General features: G+C 39.8%; 1 protein-coding gene across 3 annotated transcripts in view; it reads right to left on the bottom strand.

Annotated features, from left to right (window-relative positions):
* Nucleotides 1-22,567, bottom strand: part of POLR3B (RNA polymerase III subunit B) — an 83,103-nt gene that overhangs the window by 48,561 nt on the left and 11,975 nt on the right. For all 3 annotated transcript variants that reach the window (XM_065039156.1, XM_065039163.1, XM_065039171.1), the window contains exons 8-14: nt 21,645-21,762; nt 20,501-20,609; nt 12,125-12,247; nt 10,551-10,667; nt 9,941-10,075; nt 3,829-3,990; nt 330-530 (exon numbers count right to left, since the gene is read on the bottom strand). In XM_065039156.1, coding sequence (XP_064895228.1) covers nt 330-530; nt 3,829-3,990; nt 9,941-10,075; nt 10,551-10,667; nt 12,125-12,247; nt 20,501-20,609; nt 21,645-21,762 — 965 coding nt within the window. The remainder of the gene's footprint in view (nt 1-329; nt 531-3,828; nt 3,991-9,940; nt 10,076-10,550; nt 10,668-12,124; nt 12,248-20,500; nt 20,610-21,644; nt 21,763-22,567) is intronic.

Genomic DNA, 22,567 nt, shown 5'->3' with positions numbered 1-22,567 from the left:
GTTTAGCATTCCTCTCTTCCTGTCCTGACCAAAAGAGAATGAGAAGCTCTGCTGCAAAAATGGGAAACCTTGTGTTAATCTCATACAGCCAAATGACTTCTGAACAGCTTCCAGCCAGTCCACTCAGGTAGGAGAAAAAAATGCAATACAATGAGGACCAGGATGTGAGAAGACACATAAGTTGTGTTATCAAGCTGATGACAATTTTATCTCCCCAGAAACCTCCTCATCAGAATTCTTCCTCTGATGGAGGATCACCTGCTTCAAAATAAATGGTGTGTACATTCCCCAGGAAAAGAAATACTGAAAGCAAAATAGGAGTTCCTCACCTCTCCTTCAGGAGTGTCAGAGGGGCAGAGCATCCCCCACTGAGATGGCTGCAGTGACCGAGGACCACTCACTTTCCTTGTCTTTTCAAACTGAGAAGAGATTCGAGTCATCATTCCCAGAGCAGATATATAAGACAAGCGGGACAATACTTGAGTCACACCTTGGCGGTCCATTTTGAATCTCTTCAAAGACCAATTTCCCTGTAGAATAAAAGGAAGACTTCAAAAAAATTATTGGAGTTTATCCCTGTCTTGACACCACGTGCCTTTTTTCAGTATCTAGACAGAATGGTCTCTGAGGAGCTTTGTACAGTAAATGTTGTCCATTTATATAAAACAACTTTCTAATGACCTACCTGCATATAAACTACTAGTTACAATATACTTGTAAAAAGTATTAAAAAAAGTTGAAACAGAAGAACTGCTCCTTCAGATTAAAGGATACTTTTTCTATTTTCTATATATATTTTGCTATATTCCATCACACAAAGTTTCTTCATCATCTGTCCCTCACAAGTAAATCAATACTCAAATTTGTTAAATTAAACTACTTTATGTTGCCCCTTTACAGATTCTTTCAAGTCTTTAAAAACAAAACAAAAACCACTTATTTTGAGTGAAATACACTTTTGCAACAGAACCCACAAACTTTCAGTTCTGCCTTTTTTGTGATTCGTTATTTTGGTATGAAACACAGGCAGGTATACTGGAGAAATCTGACATCAAAGCCGTCTGTATTTTCTTGAAGCCTTTTGTTTTTAGAATCCAGAGGAAAAAGATTGATGCGTCTTCTCGCAGAAGAAGAGTGTGGGGGGCTCAGGTCTACCTAACTTCTATGGTAGGATTACACCAACTATGAAATGCAAGATCTGTACATGCGTCAGATGTTTCATGTTTCTGGTCCATCACAGGCAGTATTACTTGTGATTTTAGTTAGGAGAACAGAGTTTAGAGAATGTTACAGGACACAATTATGTTTCTATGCCAAGCAGATTTAATAATCTCTACTGTAAGATCTTGAAATGTAGTGCTACATTTTTTGACTTCATGACATCTACTCCATATAGAGTTCCTAGTAGCTGAGTCAGTGGACAGAGCAAGTTTCTGTCCCAATTGCTACTACTGACACCAGCCACCACGTTACCGGTCAATCCAAAGTCAACAAGGATCTCAAAGGTAACACTTTTCCAAGGATTATCTTCTGCTAATTCCTGTAGCCTCTTTGGTGAACTTAGCTCAATGATACTAACAAATAATTTGAAGCTTTCTTGCTGTACTACACTGAAATGCTTTTAGAGGGTGACTTGCTAGGCTTCTTTATTTGCTTGGCTTCTACACTAACAGCACAATCCCATTTTGTGATGAACAGCAAGAAACCACCACCTATCCCATGGATTCTGCCACTTGCTTCCAATGGAGAGACTGTCAAGTAGTCTGCAGAACTTGCCTTTTTAACTTGCAACAGAAAGTGGGAAGACATAACACTCAAGGGTAAGCCAGTCAAAAGGAACCTGTCCCCTTGCTCACCTTTCTCAGGAAGGGTTCACTCGCTGACCATTTAACCCTTTAAGAACTGGGAGTTATCAAATTATAAGTCGAAGAAAATAAAAGAGTAGCTTTTCCTCATGCTAGAAATTATTGCATCTGCAGTCTAAACTAGTATGTGGTTTCTTCACCACCACTCAAGAAGACTGTGAAATCTCAAAGACTGGAGGAAAGGGGAGATAAAAATGTGCTCTGGAAGTGACAGACTGACTCCTTCAGAAGCTGTCCAAAAAACCCAAACTGGGGCCTGGGCTATTGTGAGGCCAATGCCCAGCAGAGAACTTCCTACTGAAAACTCCTGTGAACTGAAAGTTACTCCCTGGGCGGCACCGGATGATTCTGCAGACACTGAAATGTCTGTGAGGCCTATGGCGTCAGCCCTGACCTACCCTCTCTGCTGGTATTTTCCTGGGTAAAAAGAAGACCTACAACAAATAGCACTGAACACCCCTGTCCAGTTGATGCAGTGGTGCGACAAATTCTTTCACATGCTACTGGTGTAATTATGAATCCGCTGAGTTCTTTCATTGCTCTTTGAGACTATCACTGAAGCATTCTGGTGAGATTGGAGATTGTCATTTCCAAGAATGATTTTTATGGTATTTGCTTAATCTCTTGAATAGTAGGCACTGGGCATTGTTCCTAAGAAATTATTTTCAATGCTTAAGAGCAGATGGTGTTTAACTGCTTATGTGGCAGTAAAAAAAAAGTCCAAAGATTGTGGAAGAAGGAAGACTTTACAATACGTACTGAATAGTTTGCAGATTTATCTCTGTCAGTCCAAATGGAAAAACTGGCACTGGCTAGAAGAAAGCACTAGCATTTAGAGACACAAATCTGTCAATTGTTTTGGTAACGTGCACTGTAGAGATTTAACTACATTTGGGGCACTCATAAAATTAAATAGTGATAAGCTTTAACACTGGGATTTGTAAGTAACAGACTGTTGCTGGTTCTGGATGCAATTTGTAGAATTAATTTTGTCTACAAGAACTGAAGAAAAACCTCAGTTTCATGCTAAGCAGGAAAGCTCTCTCTCAAGAATTCCAAAGATTAAAAATTAAGTTGCACAATTTTTAACAGCTACTAGACTACTTAGACTAATCTAATTTCTTAAAAAGTCATGGATTTCAAAGTCATTTACAAGCTAGTAGCTAGATTTCAGGAGCCATTTCACAAATTGCTCTTGCAGATGTGTGATGCAAGAGACAAAGTCAGTAGTTGTATTTTTGTTCTTGTCCACTGGCATGAATGAAAATATCCATTCTAGTAGAAGGCAGACACAGGGTAAAGCCTAACTAAGACAAATATTTAAAGGCTTGATTATGTTTGGTTTGTTAGTTTTTTTCAATAACACAATATGTAGCAGTTTTCCCTGTTAAAATAGTTCATTGTCATTAGCAGAGATGTACTAACTTCTATGCTGCAAATTTGCTCATACTAGCAATTTCATACGAATAAAAAGGTCTCAGTCTTAAAGAGCTCACAATTAAGCTTTTTTAAATTTTCCCCACCCACAGTTGTGTTCCGCTTACGATGTTTTCCTGCTGTTTTTCAACTGCCTTTTGGACATATGACCTGACCCTAGCTAAACCCAGATATTAAAAAAATACCATGAACCAGATAGTGAAGTAGAACCAAAGAGATAGCAGGTTGGACAAATACAAACAGGATCACTATCCTAAATTCGTTTGTTTCTACCATTCCCTCACAAACACTAAAGCTATGCCTTGAAATAAAAGCTGAAATGAAAAGTGTTGATTAATGATTCTTCAGTTAATTCCATGACAGAGCTTTGCAATTTTAACCTATAAAGAATGTTAAATAGATTTGCCTTCAAGACCAGTAGAGTAATCTCAAGATAGCAGAGTCATCACAACTGAATTTACACATTTTCATCACTCACTATAGTGGAAAAACTTCAAATACTAAAATGAAAACTTAAAATACTCACTGTGGAGATGGCATTGACCATGCCATTGGTGATTTGGTCTTGACGCATATGCTTCACTACATCAAACTGAGCTGCACGTTGCTTGGGGATTACCTGGTCAGCAATCTTTTTCAGTTCAGAATTAAACTTTTTGAACAAATCTTCAAACAGAAGAGAAAGAAGCTGGAAATACAAAACAATTGGATTAAGGGAAAAAATGATACTTTTCCGGTCTGGGAAATGGTGTGGGGGGGGTGCGAGTAGGAGAGGGGAGCAGTGGGAAACCTTTAATATTTCTACTTTTATACTTCACATCAGTTTAAAAAAAATGAAACTTTTCTCGCAAGTGTTTTACCTTGTTAAATTGAAGTGCAATATTAGACCAATTATCTCATGATAGAATGCAATTTAAGCAGAAGAATGGTCTAAGCCAGAAGTGTCAAACTCATTTTGACCAGGGGCCACATCAGCCTTGTGATTGCTTTCAAAGGGCAGAATGTAATTTTAGATCTGCATCAGTGTTACTACTCCTACATTTATACAGTCCTAAAATTACATTTGCCTTCAAAGGTGGTTGCCTTCAAAGGGCCAAATGTAATTTTAGGACTGTATAAATGTAGGAGTAGTAACACTGATGCAGATCTAAAATTACATTCTGCCCTTTGAAAGCAATCACAAGGCTGATGTGGCCCTCGATGACAATGAGTTTGACACTCCTGGTCTAAGCCACACACTTACCACTTTTTGGTTTGTTTGAATCCCCCTTTCACTGTATCTTAGCACACCCATCCATCTCTACACGATCCATTTAATAACTGTTTTCCCTAACCTGCTACCATTATAATCCAGTTGATCTACTTCTTCCTTCCTGAAGCCACAAACTCTCTTTAAAGATTTAATATCCTAAATGTACAACCCTGAACTGCATACAAGATTTGGAGGCAAGACCAGCTTCTATTCTACTGGAAGGAATAATTACAGGAAAGCAATAAGTGAAGAGTCACTTTAAGATATTCTATTATTAGAAGTGAAAAAGTCAAACAAAGTGCCCCTCCCCAGAACTACTGAAAATGGACAAGACAGACACCCCAGTGACTGTAAGGGGCTCTTGGGGGAAACCATTTGCCAATGCAGAATTTGGAAGCAAGGCACAGTTTGCAAGACCAGACTGAAGCACAAAAGGTGGACAGTTATCATTGCTTTTGGATGAGTAGAACTAAAAAAGACCTTTTTAGGGGCCCAGAAGCAACCTCTGCTCTTGACAGCAGGCAAGAAATATCTCAGGTTATTTAGGCAGCTTCCTCACCCAGATACAACTTTATCCTGGTGCTTTCTGCTCATCACAATCTACAGAAAACCAACTACACCCACAGGGAGTCCACATGGTTCAACACTTGCCATTCTTTTCTAGAAGCGCTACTATCTGGAATGTGCAATGCTCTTCCACATCTCTCCCTTAAAAAAAAGAAGTCTACAGTTTAAGCAACAAAGCTACGTAACACAGCTGAACTGAAAGAAAAACAAGCAAACACACACCAAAAACACAGGAAACCACCCCCAAACAGCAATATGACCCTTCAAAGTGCTGCAATTTTAGTCAATTATGTCCTGTATATGTATACCAATTACTTGTAGTTCTTAAAACAGCCATCACAGGAAAAGGCTACTAAAGTTCACAATCTGACTTTTTTTGCTCTCCAACCTGCTTTGCTTCTGCAGTTAGCACAACCTCTCCTTGCATACACTAACAGCTTCCCAAAATGCTTAAATCTGCATTACATGATACATTTTAAGTGTTCACAATGATTAGCTTTGCAAGCAAGCAGCGTAAATTCTAAAGCTTGGCAGTCCTGTCCTGGGACTCTGTTTTCCAGCGGCTCCAAGTGTCAGAAGAACTAAAAAACGCAGCAGCTACCAATGCCAGAAATGTTAGTTCCCAGCGTACAAAGCATTGTAGGGCTGAACAAGGTAAGTATTCAGCTACCACAAGCTAAGACATTCTGGAGTCAGTTGTGCAATTTAATTTCTGTACGTGCAGAATTAAACTGAATTTCAACTGTCTACATCACACACACTCCCAGATTCTCAGCCTCTGGAAACAAGAAAGCAAACCACTCATTCTTCCATCACAGGGATGGGCCACGAACTTTCATTTGCTTTCCTCTACCTACACGCCCCTGCTGGGCTGACCAAAGCATTTGGCAAATGACACTGTAAAACATATCTAACAAAATTATAAGCTACCCTTTTCACTGGCATGACAAATGCATTTAGGAATAAAAACAAGCAAACAAACAAACAAACAACACCTAGAAACTGAAGACAGACATCTAATTTGCAATAAAATGCCTCCACTGGCCTTCATGGTCCAGCAAGACTGGATTACCTTGGATAGTCTACTCTACAAGACATAAGAAACACTTCATGTTCAGTCACTAAATTGTAGAACCAGCTGCAACACACACTGCATGCCAAACCTTGACAAAAATGCAACCTTATTTCTACTCTGGACAGAGAGTTTTTGCTGAGAACTGGTTAAGTGGGGCTTTTTAGACCTGGCCTTGGCATGAGAGGAAGGTGTTGTAGACACTCTTTCCCTTCCTGACACTTGTAGTATCATTAACATTTACAAGGCAATACTCTCTCACCATTGTCAAAAGAAATGCAGTCGTCTGCAACTCACCTGCAATGTCACAGCTTATTTAAATCAGATTTCCATCAGAAATAAAAGCATGTTTTATGAAGTGTCATATTAGGAAGGAGAACCCAGAGGAGTCTCCAAAAACTAGATTATGAGGAAAGTATTTCAAAATTATGGAAAAAGTAAAAGGAAGGAATGTGCACAGTTTTAAGACACCTCATAGTCTTGTCAAATAAGAACTAGACTCTTTCAAAATCAATCACAGTATACATTTGATCTCAACAGGTTTGAGCAAGACTTGAACATTCAAAAAAAAATCACTTATAAAATGTTCCCATATTTGATCTCTTGATCACAAAATTGAAAAATAAAATCTCCTAATTCCACAGGCCATAGGGATTATAAAGCCACGCCACCCTTCCTCTTCTTTGAGCTAATAAAGTAAATTACACCCCAAGTATACCAACTTGCTACTATTTCCCAGTCGGAAAAGCACCACACTTCGCTAATGTCACTCACAGACTCTGGGTCTGTAAGAGCTCTGACTATCTGGCAAAGCAGAGTCTCACAATAACCACATTATTTAGGTCAAGAGCAAGTGATTAAAGAAAAAGGATGGAATGCCAGTGATAATATTCAACAAATTTCATAGTTAGTCCAGGGCCTTTCAGACAGGAGAACTGAAGAGCAAATTATATTTAAGAAAAAAAAAATACTGACAGCTCATCAATTGATTTTCATTGAAAATCCTAAGAAAAATTAATAAAGAAGTTAAGCTGCTGAAATACAGTTTCACCAATTAGCTTAATGTCAGAGAATTCTAATTAGGCGCCTTGAGATTGCTATTTAGCGTTTAAGCCTTTAGAGTGCCAAATTCTCCCTTTCACACAAACTGGTTGCAAAATTAAAGACATTAGGCAGCCTTAATTATATTATCAGAACAGCTGGGATTAGGCAATCTCTGAAGTCAAGGCGGTATTCTTTTGTCACAGGGTAGAAATCCCTTGCTTTCCAGGGTGCCGGATTTTGGTGCTGTTCCATATCTCACCCATACAAAGCAAGCTGCATTAGAAACAAAAAAAAATACAAAAATTGAGGACAAAGAACAGAGTAATGCTTAGCAAATAATGAACACATTAAGGAAAGAGAAAAGGTAGGTGAAAAGATTAAGCCTGAAACCGGTAGGTTTTGCTAACACCTCAGCTGGCACCTGGCCTACCCAGCCTCTAGTGGCAGAGAGACTAAGGGAAAGCTCTGTAAACCAGCTTGGCCGGCGGATACAACCCTGTTATCTAAAGCTAAAGCACATTTCGTACTCTCTTGTCCCATGGGGTGTGAAATTAGCAGCTATTGTTTTCACACATTTTTATAAACACAATGCCTTTTATGTCTTTACATTGTTTAGACTGCTATGTTTTTCTCCTCACATGGGAATCTTTTTTTTTTTTCTTTATTCAAATTGTAAATGAACAGGATTTTTATTCCAGGAACACGCTGGCACTAAAAATAATAAAATAAAATAAAAAACCACACCACCAAAACCCACCAGCCATTTCATCCACACATACTTTAACCAAACACAAACATTTAGAAATTGGCAAAAAAAACCTCTCTCACTTTTTAGTCTGTGTTCCAATCAAATTAATATCACACAACGTGGCGGAGAAGAATTCAAGTGTTTAGCTTGAAATCAGCTTTTTAAAATATCACGAGGGAGTCAGGACTACTCTTAATCGAGTGTTAAAACACCCCCTGCATAGTTCTCCTTGATGCAGAAAACAATATGCATTGGCTTTGTTATTATGATGTTCTACATTTAAAACTTCTTCCCAGTAAATTTAAAATTACTTTGGTTGTCATCAACAAACATCTGTGTGAGCAGAGGCCTTTTTCTTACAGCTTGTAGGAAACTTTTTACCTGCTTTATTTTCTGCCTCTAAAAATATTAGGAAAAACAAACTATTCCTTCAATACAGTTACATAAGAGAAATAGGACAACAAAGCAACAACTAGTTTCCCCGATTACAGTCATATTGAACTACAGCAACATTACAGCAGAAACCAAATAAATCCATTACAGCTTAAAATATTTGCCCCACTATAATATTTCACTGATGCCTTCTTACTGCTTCTTACACTTTAAAAATATTTTCTGCATCAGCACAGAAGTTTGATGAAGAGTCAACATATTAATTTGAATAAAGGACTTTTTTCCTAACAGGTTAAGAGGTTTGTTTCCCCCCCCCCCCCCCCTTCTATTTGTGCTCAGAGTGTCTTCAAGAGTGTTTGTTTTTTTTCAGAAAACTAGGAAGAAAAGCATATATTTTTACTCTGAAATGATTGTGCACTCCGTGTGCATGTTCACATGTGTTCATGGAAGACAGGGCAGGGTGGGAAGGAGAATAGGAGTATGAGAAAATATGCAAGCACACTCTTAAAAAGTACAATAGGAGGAAAATTCCCACTGGATAGGAACAATATTGTTACTTGTAATGATATTGTTACTTATGATGCAACAGAAATCCCAATACAAATGACGTGGGGAGCAGAGACGCATAGTTTCTCCAACCTGGTGCATTTTGTATACTTCTCTGAATTTCTGATGCACGATCAATAACCAGAGATGATACTGACTGCCAACAATTTCAACTTGAGTTAATACAGAGCACAGCAATGAAGTCCAGTCCTAATCTATAATGGTTTAGTCAAATAACTACACATGGTGAGGCAAAAAAATCCATGCCACAATAACTAAGCTGTTCCTTCACCTGACAGGCGAATTCCCACTGCATTAGGAGAAGGTGGTTTGGCCAAGAGCTGTGAACTGCCAGAAGAACAGTGCCAATCAGGCACTTCAAACCATTCCCTCCTTCACAGCCCTTTGTTACGGCTTCTACCTCCAGTGCCAAAATCCTGCAAGCAGAAGTCCGTGCACTCCACTTTCATTAGTTGCTCAAGTTAACTTTAAACCACTTATTTTGTTAATTCATGCTACTCTAGAAGCTAAAAAGGCAGCTGACAACAAATAAGCAATCTTACGGGCTTCTCCAAATTACAAGAGGCATGAGTGGCTGTTCTATGATCTGCTACACAAGCCTGGCTCTCCACAGTGGGACAGCCTGGACCTGACACGCAAACACCTACTTGGCCCCAGTTTATTCCCTGACCCAGCTGCTTAGATGGGGACAATGGAAGATGGATCTTACTGCTGTTTTCTTGGCACTAACAGTGTTATGATGGAACTACAGCTGATGCTGGATATACACTGCTCTGTCCTTTTATCTGGTATAAAGAGGCAATAGCTAAGTAAGTGAGGATATAATTTATTAGCCTCAATCAGGGAAGCGTTTCTATGAGTCAACAGAGAAAAGCCAACAAAATAAAATGAGAAGAAAAATACTTCCATCAAGAAGACAGGAATGCTCCTTATTCTGCATCTTTTAAAAGCAGATAGTAACAAAACCTGAAAAGAGCACTTCGCTCTGAACTCACCTGCCCTGCCAGCTCCAAACGCTTATTTCCATAGTAGTCTCTGTCATCTACTTTATTTTCTCCTTGAGCCAAAATTACTCTGCGCACCATCACTGCTGTGTATATGCACTTGGCACGAAAATTGAATTCCTTAACCTGTAAACCAAAAAAAACCACCACACATACTCATGCTTCAGGATCAGTTCCTTAGTTCTTATTCAGACAAACACATCCATTTAAATCAATGGGTACCTAAACTGACGGAGGAGTTATAAAAGGGATTTGTGTACTTCAGCTTCTTAAAAAATGCTAGAAATAATATACATTAGAGACATTGAAACACATAGCAAATGAAAACAAATCAGAGTAAAGGCATAGATCATGAGAATAATGTCCTGAACTAACAGCTGATACTACCTGGCTACAGAAAAAATGCATAGTATGGCAAGTAGTTCAATGGTACAGCACTTCATAATATACAGATTACTTCTGATTCAATCTAAATCTTCGACTTTGAGGATGATTTATCTCAATACAAAGCAATCAAATACATTTTTCCCTGCCAACAATGCTCACACCATAAATAACCATACAAATTTACTCTAGCTTAAAAATCAACAACATAACATACAAGAACGTGGGTCAGAATAGTTGATGCTAGCAGCTCTCGTGCTTCTTCCATCTTTGTTTTCTTTGGACCTCCCCACATCCTTTGCCTTCGTACTTTGTTTCCAATGTACTTCAGTGCCTGTCAAGGGGGAAGATTAACCTGAGTTAGTTTCAGAATTGTAACCTATACAAATATACACACACAGGGAGATCTGTATGTATTCCTCAGTCAGTGCAATCCCACTAGCCACAGATGATTCAAACTCCAAGCGAAATGCAAAATAACAAACATGTAAGTGATGCTAATAAAAAAAAAAATCTTGAACATTGACACAATTGATTATAATTCAATATACAACATGTAGTTTATCATATGTTGATAACATCTGGAATAGGAAGTGGTGAAATGGCATGATTACTACAATATTAAAAGAAATGGGATTGCAGAGAGATAGGAAGAAGACTATATATTATAAATTCCAAAGGTATCTAGTGTATTTAATTTGACTTTTCAGTTTCAGCTCTTTTGTGTACTTGATAAGTTTCATTCAGATATTAAACCATGAGGTGACACTCACTGTTTTAATAGGCACACACGCTACTGTCTGACATCTACATCTGTCTCCACAAGTACCTTGCAATGATTAATGCATTCTTACTATCTCACCAGTTGCCTAAGAAATTGAATAAATCTGCAGATCAGGGTCAGATGAGTCAAAGACACTATCTGGATCCACACAGAAAGTTCCTGCCTGGAAATGAAGCCATGACCCCTGTGCCAACGAATTACCCCCTCCACCAAATGACACACCATCCTGCCTGTTGCCTTCTTCCCCAAATAGCTCTCTTTCTTTTAATTTCATTTGATACTTCTTGCACAGAGTAAGTTCTGTATTTCTGTTTTCCTACTTCCCTGGATGCTTCACATTTCTCTGCGTTCCTCCAGCATCACCATTTTAGTCTTCTGACTCTGAATTAGGAAAGCCTTCATGCTACCTTTAACACTAAGATGCAAACTTGAAAGAGATTCACTTTACAACACTCAGCATCACACATGGAAAGATTTGATACAGTTTACAATAAAATAGCAGAAATAAGACTAATTTTCAAAAGCTTCTTCCAGCAGATTAGTATGTACATGATGGCAATGCTGCCAGCAAAATGTCCTGTGTTCTGGCTAATTAAAAAGGTACACATGAGCTGAAAAGAGTTCTGGCGACTCTTTAGCAGGACAGAGGGTGGCTAATATTATGGGCTTTATACAAGAGATAAGAATTGGAGGAGAACGTCTACTCATGATGAAATGGTCGTGTCCACATTAACGGGGCTTCTGCAAAATGGGGCATGCGATTCCTTTTTAAATATGGGAATTGTCCTCAACAAAAAACCTCCATCTTAAGGACAACACTACTTGTCACATCCACTAAGACACAACCCTGTGCTTCTGAAAACAAAGCATTTATTGACTTAGGTTTAAAATAACTCCCCAAAAACAAATCTCTAAATAAAGCGTATGACGATTGCTGACACAGCAAAGGGGTCAATACCCGGGGTCTTTAGAAATTTGATGGTCCCTGGCCACGTGAAAAGACACACCTGCATCTGTGTAAAAATCTGAGCTTTTTGGCATTCTTCCAGACTAGGAGCAAATGCAGCCATCACGTGTTCCTCTGTGCCAATCATCTGCACAATCTCTTGGTCACTCTCAACACCCATGGCCTAGGAAAAGAAGAAAAGACAGAAATAGCACAGGCTTTATGTTAACTCACTGACATTTGCTTATGCTAATTTGGTATTGTTTGTCTGCGTTACTACTAAGCAAGAGTTAGTTCTTCTCTAAGAAACTGTGCCATCTGGCACTGGCAGCACATATTCCAGCTATGGAAGAATGCTAAATGGAAATCTTGATAAGCAGCAGGAACACACACATACATTCATGGGAGAGCGTCTTTTTCTTCACTGACAGGAGTTAAATTCTATGTGTTTTCTTAAGGAAAAAATAAATACAAGGTAATAACAACCCTACACATGTAGCAATGAAAAGCAAGTCAGAATCTACAATAAATAAAGGTGAAATTTCTTAAAATATTACACGTGGTCTCTTACCACAAGTGATTTTGCAAACCCAGTTGACTGTGATGCAGCATGACCTATTTGAGAAACATTTACTATCTACCTCCTTTGTAGCACTCTGCTTTTAGAAGATGACTTCACTACACAATACCACTAGAAAGCAATTCTGTTATTTCACTGATCCTTGGACACCTTGTTAGACTTTATACTGCGGAAAAACCTTAATAAACTAAGAAAGCGCTTAACAGGTTTAGAAAAATCTCTCTATCAGTAAGTGTTTCAAGGTGGCAGCCAGCAGCGAAGGCCTTTGTGGATTCCAGATGGTGCTAAAGCTCCCCTCTTCGCACATTTGCCTGGAGCTCTGCCATATCAAAAAAACACAGAATAATCTCACTAAACCTCTTCTGGCTGAGTTATGTTCCTTAGAACTTTGTGTGGAAGTTACGTTTGCATTCATATTATTCTTCAAACTGCCTGCCACAAAGACCTTTGTAAATAATGGCCTGTGTGGACCTTAGTTATTCTGGTTCTCATTAAAAACTGGCAGTGTACCAAAAAGCTACATTTTCCCCAAAAATGCACAAATACCTTCCCTTATTATTTCCTTCTTTGGGTATCATTTTGCTTAACACCTAGCTAACGTTAACCCCTTGCAAAACGTGCTCTAATTGTGACGTATCCAGCTTTCCCACACACACACACTTTTCCTTTTTTGTTTCATTTTTCTTTATTTTTCAACAAGGAAGTGGAGGGCTGAAGTTCCTTTAACCTAACACTGCCTCTTCACCTTGCAGTTTATTTGAAATTAAAAGCAATGTAAAAGTAGCACAAACCCATAACAGTGTGAGAGTATTTCTGTTTTAGTGCAAAGCACGGGTCACAATTCCACCATTTTGGACAGACCTGAGTGCCAAATCAAGACACAGTTCCTCCATCAGATAAGAGTGTTTCATCATAGTTGGCTCTCACGAAGTAGTCACCTCTCTGATCTCAAGGATTTTTTCAGAACCAGAATTTGCTCATGTGATATCGCTGTAGTTCAGATACCTGTTTTTCAGATATTACACTTCCTCACCCACTTAAATAAGGTCATACAGTAGTCAAAAAACCTCAGCAGAGAAGCTAAAATCCCTCATGACCTGAAAGCCAGACTCATAAGAAAGTCTACACAGGCACGAAAGCTTCCCAACAGTCATTTTCCATGTGTTTAGGACTTAATAGCTGATGAGCAAACCATCTTAGGAACCACAACTGGACTCATACAATTATTGCACTTAGCCTACAGAAGAACAACATTTTATTAAGGGAATATTTGTGTCATTCTAGGCACATATAGCAGGAATACATTTATCTAAACCATATCAAATGCAAGCTAATAAGGTATCACCCTATTTCTGTCCACGAGGCTAACTTCAGGATGGCAACCAGATCAGGAGTCATGTAAAAGGTAAGCAAATCAAGCAGAAAATGAAAAGTCAACCTGCAGTTCTACTATGCTCTTTCATCCATTAAAAAACAGAAAGGCACTATAATTAAAGACAGTTGATGATTTCTTCTAAGTTTATGAATTCTCTCTTCAAAAGTTTGACAACGACAACATGAGGAAATATCATTATGCCCATGTAGATTTTGTAGTTGAAGTTTGTAGCAGCAAACTCACTTGAGAATTCTCAGTTTGTGTGTGGGAGACACTGGGATCTGTCACCAAATAATATATGTTATATTGTTAGATAAGCACAAACTGGGAGAAATTATTTTATGAGAAATGACTAAAAACTTTGGAAGATGACTGAAAAAGATGTGCTGATACAATAGCCTAAAAGTCAGCCCATTTATTGTCGTCTGTGCTCTCAAGAATCATGGGCAGAGCTGCATACACAACTCCACCTACATGCAACACTAACAGGGCAAGCAACTGGTCCATGCTGGCATGTGACAGATTTGTAATTCTAGCACTTTTTTTTAGTAAATTTGACCCTGATGCTGCACTTCTACAGGAAAATAAAAAAAAAAGTACTCCAGAATTAGTCTGTAACATCACTAGGACAGTAACAAAATATTCCTGGGTTGTTGCTTGTGTTACAGAAACACTGAGGGCACATGAAGTAGGAAGGGGTCCTACACTTAAAGTGCTCATAAACCCAGGACAAAGCTGAGGGAAAGGGAACTAACAAAGTCTTGGCTTTTTTATTGATCGGGAGGCAATGTCACAAAGGGATCATTCTACGGGTGGGTGGCGGGGAAACAGACATTGCAAAGCCGTAACTTAACAGTAGCGGTGAAAGGATGAGGAAGGAGAGGGCTGTTGAAGAGCACGGTTGGAAGGCTAGAAGTCAATAGATATAAGACACACCAGTCAAATCAAACATTCAGAATATCCAGATCATCCTGCGTTCAAGTGGAAGAAAGTGGTCCAACTGGAGTCAACTGCTGCCTAAGCCTGGAGAGGTTCCTGCTGCCACACACGTGTGTGCACATACACAGGTACGCATGAGAGAATATACACATGAGAGAGTGCGAGCCCAGCTCTTCCTCCCCCGGCTTGTGTCTTAATGATGATGTCTAGGCGTTTCCATGGCACTTCCTTAGCATGCAGCTCTGCAGTCCATCAGGTTAAATTACAGAATGGAGACAGGCAGATGACTGGATTAAAAAGATGTCAGGGAAGTTCAAGGTTGACAACACAGAGAGAATTGGTCTGGACCTTTCATAATTCAAAAGATACGAGCTATGAAACTTGCTGCCATGGGAACCTGTAATTCTGCAGGTCCAGTAAGACCACCATTCAGCTGTTCCTCTAGAGTCACCTCTTAACAGCTCCACGACTAATATTAGTTTGTAAAAATGAAACTTGACCTGCTGTTCCAATCTGTTGCCCCAGGTCCTTGAGGAGCTCCTTATAGCTCCCATGTAAACTAAAGATACTTCATCTCGTGATCCAGATTGTAAAATTCAACTTTTAAGTTCCCTAGGTTACTTGTAATTCTGTTCTTTCCTCAACCAGTTTTGGTGCAGCATGCAACCTTCATTTACTTCAGCTCCCAGGACTCATTCAAGTCTACTGAATCAATATCACATACCTAAAAGAAAAATAGCCCTTACCTTAGAACAGCACTAACTCCCTGCAAAAGCAGCAGCATCACCTCACTTGTATCCCTGATGTTTTCCAAGACAGAAACACACAAATATTTGACACCTCTAATGCTCATTGCTACCTAGAACTGTCCAAGCTCCCCTAGACAAAGCACGCATAGCTCATATCCTGACATATTCAAAAAACTACTAAGCACCATTCACACCACCCTATGATCTGTGCACCACTGACACACAACTAAAACAAAGGTCTCTTGGGGTTGCAAGTCAACTCAGGACATCCTAAATATCATTCTGGTTGCATGTGTGTATTAACTAATGTAGCAGTGTTACACAGTAAGCTGGAAGCAAATTAGTTGTGTCTGTTTCCCATTACAAAGCAGTTAACAGCCCTTTAAAAACCTCAACAAGCACATACCTTGGGAGCAAACCTGTGCAATTTATAGCATTACTTCAATCCAAAAACTGCATTTACATATACAGGGGCTGCACAAATGTCTCTGTCACTTTTAAGAAGAAAGGTCAGGAAAGAAGTGTTTAAGCTAGCGCAGCAAGAAAGCACTAACTTCCCACATCTGAAGAGCAGACACTTCAGCTCTGTCCTAGAATAGTGCCAGGGACATGCCTTTTGTAGGCTGTGGTCAATGTGTTAAACTTCACAAAGCCACAATTATATGTGTTCAGCAAAACTAGCTGTTCAATCTCTAAATATGTCAACTGCAAAGATCCTTACAGGTCTGGATGGCAGAAAAGCAAAAACTGCAGAACAGATCATTTGGGCCTGCAGTTTAGGAAAGACTACGGATAAGGATGAACTGCAAGGCAGATGCCTCCTTTAGGCTGATACTACACAGTCCAGTCCCCCCAGCTACCCAAATCAAGGGACCTTCAGATCCACACCACTCTTCCCCCCCATCCCCACAACCCATGTACCTGGGTATCTTCTCTCTCCATGAAAGAAAAGAAAGGATGGGGAACACTGTATGTCCAGACCTGGCCCTAGCATGTAGCTAAAATGTGTCCATGACTCATGCATGAAACATGAAAGTAATCTTAGATTCTATTTAAAGGGAGTTCTTTATGAATGTTATGCCTCAGCTCTGTCAGCAGGTGGAATTTATAATGCTGTCTACTTTACAGCCCTTGCTTTACATGAAAATGTCTAAGGGATATTAGTACATCTCCACTTTACAGCTTCGGTAGCTTTAAACCCACATTATATCATAGATCTTCAATACTTGCTTTTTTCTGTAAAGCTACACTGATTTTCTGTGCCTGATCGACACCTTAAGTCATTTGCAGGAATACTGGGCCATTTAATGCTTTGGGATTAGAAAGATAATCCAAAATTGCCCAACTTTATCCCACTGATTCTCTGACAAAACTGTCCCCTAGCTGGCCCATGCACTGGATAACAGCTCTCTACTAATTACTAGACATTTTCTTAGTTAAAACATAAAGCTCTGTGGAATGTGTTTGCAGCCTGAATGTTGGTCTGGGGTGAAATGCAGAGCAACAGATTTTTTGTCAGTCTTCTGGTTTTTTTTGCACTCTCCTTTTTTTTTTTTTTTTACACAATTACACAAGCAGTTACTATGGTAAAAGTTGAGGATGCAACCAAAACTTCAGGTCTCAGGTTGTCTACACAGCTTAACTGTGCCCCTTGCAGATATGCATCTCTCCATCACAAGAAGCAGAATACTTACTAGTAACGAGGAAGATCCGTGCTCCATGCCTGAGGCTTGGGTCTCAGCAGAAAGGAATTATTCTCTTTGCTTTTTCAACAAATCTCTTATATATAATAGTACCATGTAAGAGAGCTGAGGCCACACAGGGATCCTTAAGTTTGGGATTTTCCAGTTTCCAGGGCTACGGTGTTTGTAACATCACTTCTAGTACTTATATACAACAAAGCTGATTTTTAGTTTCCAGCTGGAGACTCATCAAAAGTGGACAGACGATGCCTCAAGTCCACGTCATTAAAGGAAATGTAAGGAAAACGACCACTCATAAGTACAGTTAAGTGCCAGTCAAGAAAGTAACATACATAATAGGTAAAATGGGTGCAGCTAATTCCCTTCTGGATTAAATCAATATAAATCTTTGACAAGTACTACTGCCAAGAGCTTCTAACAACTGTAACCTCTTATTTAATAAATAAATGAAAAGTTATGCAACATTATGTAGAATATAAAAGATACATATAGGCAGGGGGATAATTAGAACAAGGATTGTCAGAAGATGATCAAATAGTCAGTACAATGCTGCTTAAAAAACCCAACGACCACGTCCTCAGACTTAACAACTAGAGCAGTTACTCTTCTATGAGCAGGTATTTATCTACTCCAGCAGGGGGTGACAAAATGTAATAAAAGTCTGTAAGTGAAAGTGGAATCCAGCTGTTTGGTACTTGAGCAAATGGATTAAGAACCACATTAACACTTTCCTGCAACAGAAAATTTGTGAACTTAGTTCTGACACTTTTATGTGCATTTCTGCCCACAAATCATTTCTTAACCTCCTTTAACACTGGTCACTAAGACCAGATGATCTTCTCCAACTACTTGAAGGTATTAGCTTAACCAGAGATAGCAGACATTAGTTTCTCAAGTCCAAATCCAGTTATTAAACTACTTTCTAGTACCAAGTCCAAAGCACTTCCTACAAGAAAACAGGTTCTTACAACTCTCAATCAGCAAAAGAGCTGTGCCAATACAGATAAGTCTGTAGTTGCCAATGACAACCCACCAGCACTGCTGGCAGAAACTCTTGGGATGCTGTGAGCAAGTGCTGCCCTCTCCTGGCAACTCATTTCATTGCGCGGTTAACCCCTACCCAAACCTCCTTTGCTGTTAACCATCACAGCTAAGACAAAAAGGGAGCTAGAGGATTTACTTCTGTTGTTTGCTAGATCCAGTCAGAGGCATTTTTGTGTCCTAAGCACCTTCCTTCTGAACACCTCCAACAGTGCCTCCAAAAACGCTGCCCACTCTTCTTCTGCACATGCACCACACCAGGCTGCAAACCCACCAGCAGCCTACAGGACACGAAGCCACTAGCTGCGGGGAGGACAGGTCCTGGTCTAAGGCTTGGCCATGCCCTGCTGCCTTCTCCAGCAGCCAGACAGCACATGTTCACCCACCACCTTTACTGGCTGCCACCACCTTTAGTGGCCGTAGCCCCTGTACTCGATATCACACACAGATGGGCTGCCAGCCTGCTTCCAGCCCCATTGAGCAGCTATGGAATGGTCATGGTTACACCTTCAGTTGTGTGCACCCTTGAGCGAGTTAAAATGAGAGAAGCAGAGCATGAAATAAAGTAGTTCTGGCAGTTTTACAGGAAATGACACAAGCCAGCAATGTGAACCCACAGCCCAGAAGGCCAGTTGTATCTTGGGCTGTATCAAAAGCAGCATGGCCAGCAGGTTGAGGGAGGTGATTCTGCCCCTCTGCTCCGCTCCAGTGAGACCCCCCTGGAGTCTTGTGTCCAGCTCTAGAGGCCTCAGCACAGGAGAGACATGGACCTGTTGGAGAGGGGCCAGAGGAGCCACAGAAATGGTCAGAGGGCTGGAACAGCTCTGCTGTGAGGACAGGCTGAGAGAGTTGGGGTTGTTCAGCCTGGAGAAGAGAAGGCTCTGGGGACACCTTATTGCAGCCTTTCAGTACTTAAAAGGAGCCTGTAAGAGAGATGGGGACAGCCTTTTTAGAAGGGCCTGTTGCACTAGGACAAGGGATGATGGTTTTAAACTAAAGGAGGGGAGATTCAGGCCAGACATGAAGAAAAAAATTTTACAAAGAGTGGTGAAACACTGGCCCAGGTTGCCCAGAGAGGTGGTAGATGCCCCATCCCTGTGGACATTCAAGACCAAGCTGGATGGGGCTCTGAGCAACCTGATCTAGCTGAAGATGTCCCTTCTTGTGGGTGGGGGTTAGACTAGGTGACCTTTGAAGGTCCCTTCCAACTCAAACCATTCTATGATTCTAAATGAGAGATGCTGTCATCAGCTCAGCTGGCAGGGCAAATACTCCTCAATTCTTGCCTGGAATCAGGAGTGGATGCACCTCTCAGCCCCGTGTCAGTCCCAGCAGAGATGGCTTCAAAGCTCTGATGCCTGTCCATGCGTTCGTTCACTGCACTGAAGATACTGGTGAGTGTTCCTGTATCAGGCAGGGATTCTGCATCATTCTGACTGAGGCAGGGTTCCTTCACAAGGAAAGGAAGTCAACTGCCAAGAAATGCAAGACACTCTAGTAAGCTTAAAGGACTTAGAAACAGGTCTAAGAATTGCAAGATTTCCCCAAACATTATCAGTTTTGTTTATGGTTGTGACTGGAAGTCATGTATATTTGAGCCCACGGCTATGTCATGTCCTCAGATCTGAAACAAAGGGTGTTGAGCTACTCAGCAGTCCACACGGTAGAGGTGGGTGCAGGGGGGACTCAAACTAGAAATGAAGACCCATAACACAAGTTTACAAAATAGCTCAAAACAAAAGAAACGAAAACCCTTCTGACCTTCTGCAGCAACAGGAGCAGAGGCAGCAGTGCAGAGGGACCTTACAAAGAAGTAAGGGAGTTGCAGCATTTGTCTTGGCACAGCAATGCTCTCCTTACAGAAAAATGCAGCTTTTTTTCTCCTTTTTGTTGAACAATAAAGATAACTTCCCAGGGGGACAAACGCTTGCATTCTCTAAGCCCTGCCAAGCCCTTCTGTACATATTAACTTTTGAAATCTGCTGCCCATCTTACTTCTTGAGGTAGAACACAGTTTTGTTTTGTTTTTCCAAACCAACAGTTGTGTTACCTTAAATATGATAGCAATGGGAATGTCTTCTGACAGAGTGTTGTGCCTCAGGTAAAATCTTCCTTGTTTCACAACCATATTTGTTCTGCTCTTCTTCTCATGAGTGGAACTGAAGTGTAAAACATACATATATTATGTCCAACAGAAAGTTTGCACTGACACTCCTAGAATCTTCTGTGAAAAATTTATTAAGCTTGATCAATCTTTCAGCTGAACTAATCCCACTTTCTCCTCTTTTGAAAATTACATTAAAACAGACAGATATTATCCCATAACTCCAAGGTAACAGGGTATTATCACTTGCGTTGGGAAAGTTCAATACGTAACTTAAGCAAGCAGAGGTCTGTACTTTTCAAAATCACCTTTGCATGCACTTATCATCGACTTAGATGTAACCAGCAAGGTCAAACTGTGCACAAGTACCGTGGCAACAACAGCAATGAGATAAGAGTACTTTATGTTGTATGTTTAACCTCACCTAGACTTACTGTGGAACAAGAAAGTAGCTAGGAGAGATGCAAGAGACGCCTCTGGAGAAGAAAAAAACAGCCCTCACACTTAACAGTTGCAAGCACCATATTATACTAGCATGCAGTTTAAAAACAAAATCAAAAGGCAAACAAAATATAAAAAAACTCAGCTGAGGAAGAAAGGGAAAGGCCAAATTTAGACTACGTTGCCATTTTCAATAATTTGTGTAGCACAAAATATTTGGGTTTTGTTTCCTTCTCAATTGCCTTTAAAAGCTTTTACACCAATTTGATTCAGAGTCAGACAAAAAGGCTACATTCAGTTTCCACTGCAGTAACTTCATGTTACTTGCTGCAAAATGAGACCAAACACCATCAATTAGGAAGCGCACTTTGTCATGCTACAAATTAGAACTTACTTTTCCTAGTCTAGGATGGATCCTGAAGCATATGAGGAACTTGCACTGATTTTTGCGGGAATACTGTACTTATTGATTTTGGGATTGATGTTTTAGTGTACAGAATGACAGTAGCAGGAGAGGGTCACCAAATGTCTACAGCTTTTTCCAGTTAAACTATACTAGGAAGAAAACTACAGAGCTACTTCAATACAACAAGGAACTTTGAAAGCTTTGGGTTTACCTCCCTTATGTAATTGCAAGCATTTACCATACCTGGTAACAGAAGCGCCAACTGTGCCTTTCCTATCGGCTTCCACAATGATTCTGTTTTTGGATAACTGCTCTTGAATAAGAATGACTTTCTCTACACCTTTAACAATGAAATAGCCACCTATTCAACAAAAAAAAAAAGAAAGATTTTTCCATGTCAGTACCCTTGCACCTTACTTGCCTCTTTCAGTATGCCTTTGAATATAAATTAGACAGTAAACAGTAAGTACCCAAAGGACGAAACAGGAGAGTGAATTCTCCCTTAAAAGAGTAAGGAACAAAGTCTTTGTGGAACCTGTAACAGCTATGAAAATGTTCCACTAGACTAAACAGATATTTCTAAGCTCACACACAGTATTCGGGGTCTAAGATTTTATTTTGGAAGTACTCAGACAGAAAGAACTCGCAGGTAGACCGAAAACTGTAAAGCTGTAAAAAAACCCAAAAACCCAAACCTGTAAGGTAACCATACTTATTAAAAGATGTTATAGAATTGTTAGTTCTACAAATTAGGTAAAAATATTGCCTGTCAGAAGAATATGTCATAAGGACATCAAAAAAAGAACTAGCCATTTCAGATGCTTGGTATCAAATAACGAGAATATGTCTTCTGTAATTATCAGCTTGCTCTTTCTGGCACTCCAGGGAGAAATTTTTTTTTGTATTACTTTAAAAACTGTATTTTAATGCCCTTGTTGTATCTAAGACAATATAAGGAATATGCACATGCGCTATGTTAGATTCCTCTTTTAAACTGTAGTTATCGATCAATGGTTCTCCAGCACAGCACGCCAAGTCACTGTACCTTGCCATTGCAAGCAAGCACAGCACACGTCCACTGCATGCTTCAAAAACAACAGATAAAGAACAAGTAAGTAGCTTGTTAACACCCTTCCTCTCTACATCTCAAATATTATCATGTAACA

Source organism: Columba livia, chromosome 1 (assembly GCF_036013475.1).
Source record: "Columba livia isolate bColLiv1 breed racing homer chromosome 1, bColLiv1.pat.W.v2, whole genome shotgun sequence".
In the NCBI taxonomy this organism is placed as follows: Eukaryota; Metazoa; Chordata; class Aves; order Columbiformes; family Columbidae; genus Columba; species Columba livia.
This window is presented reverse-complemented; position numbering and strand designations above follow the sequence as displayed.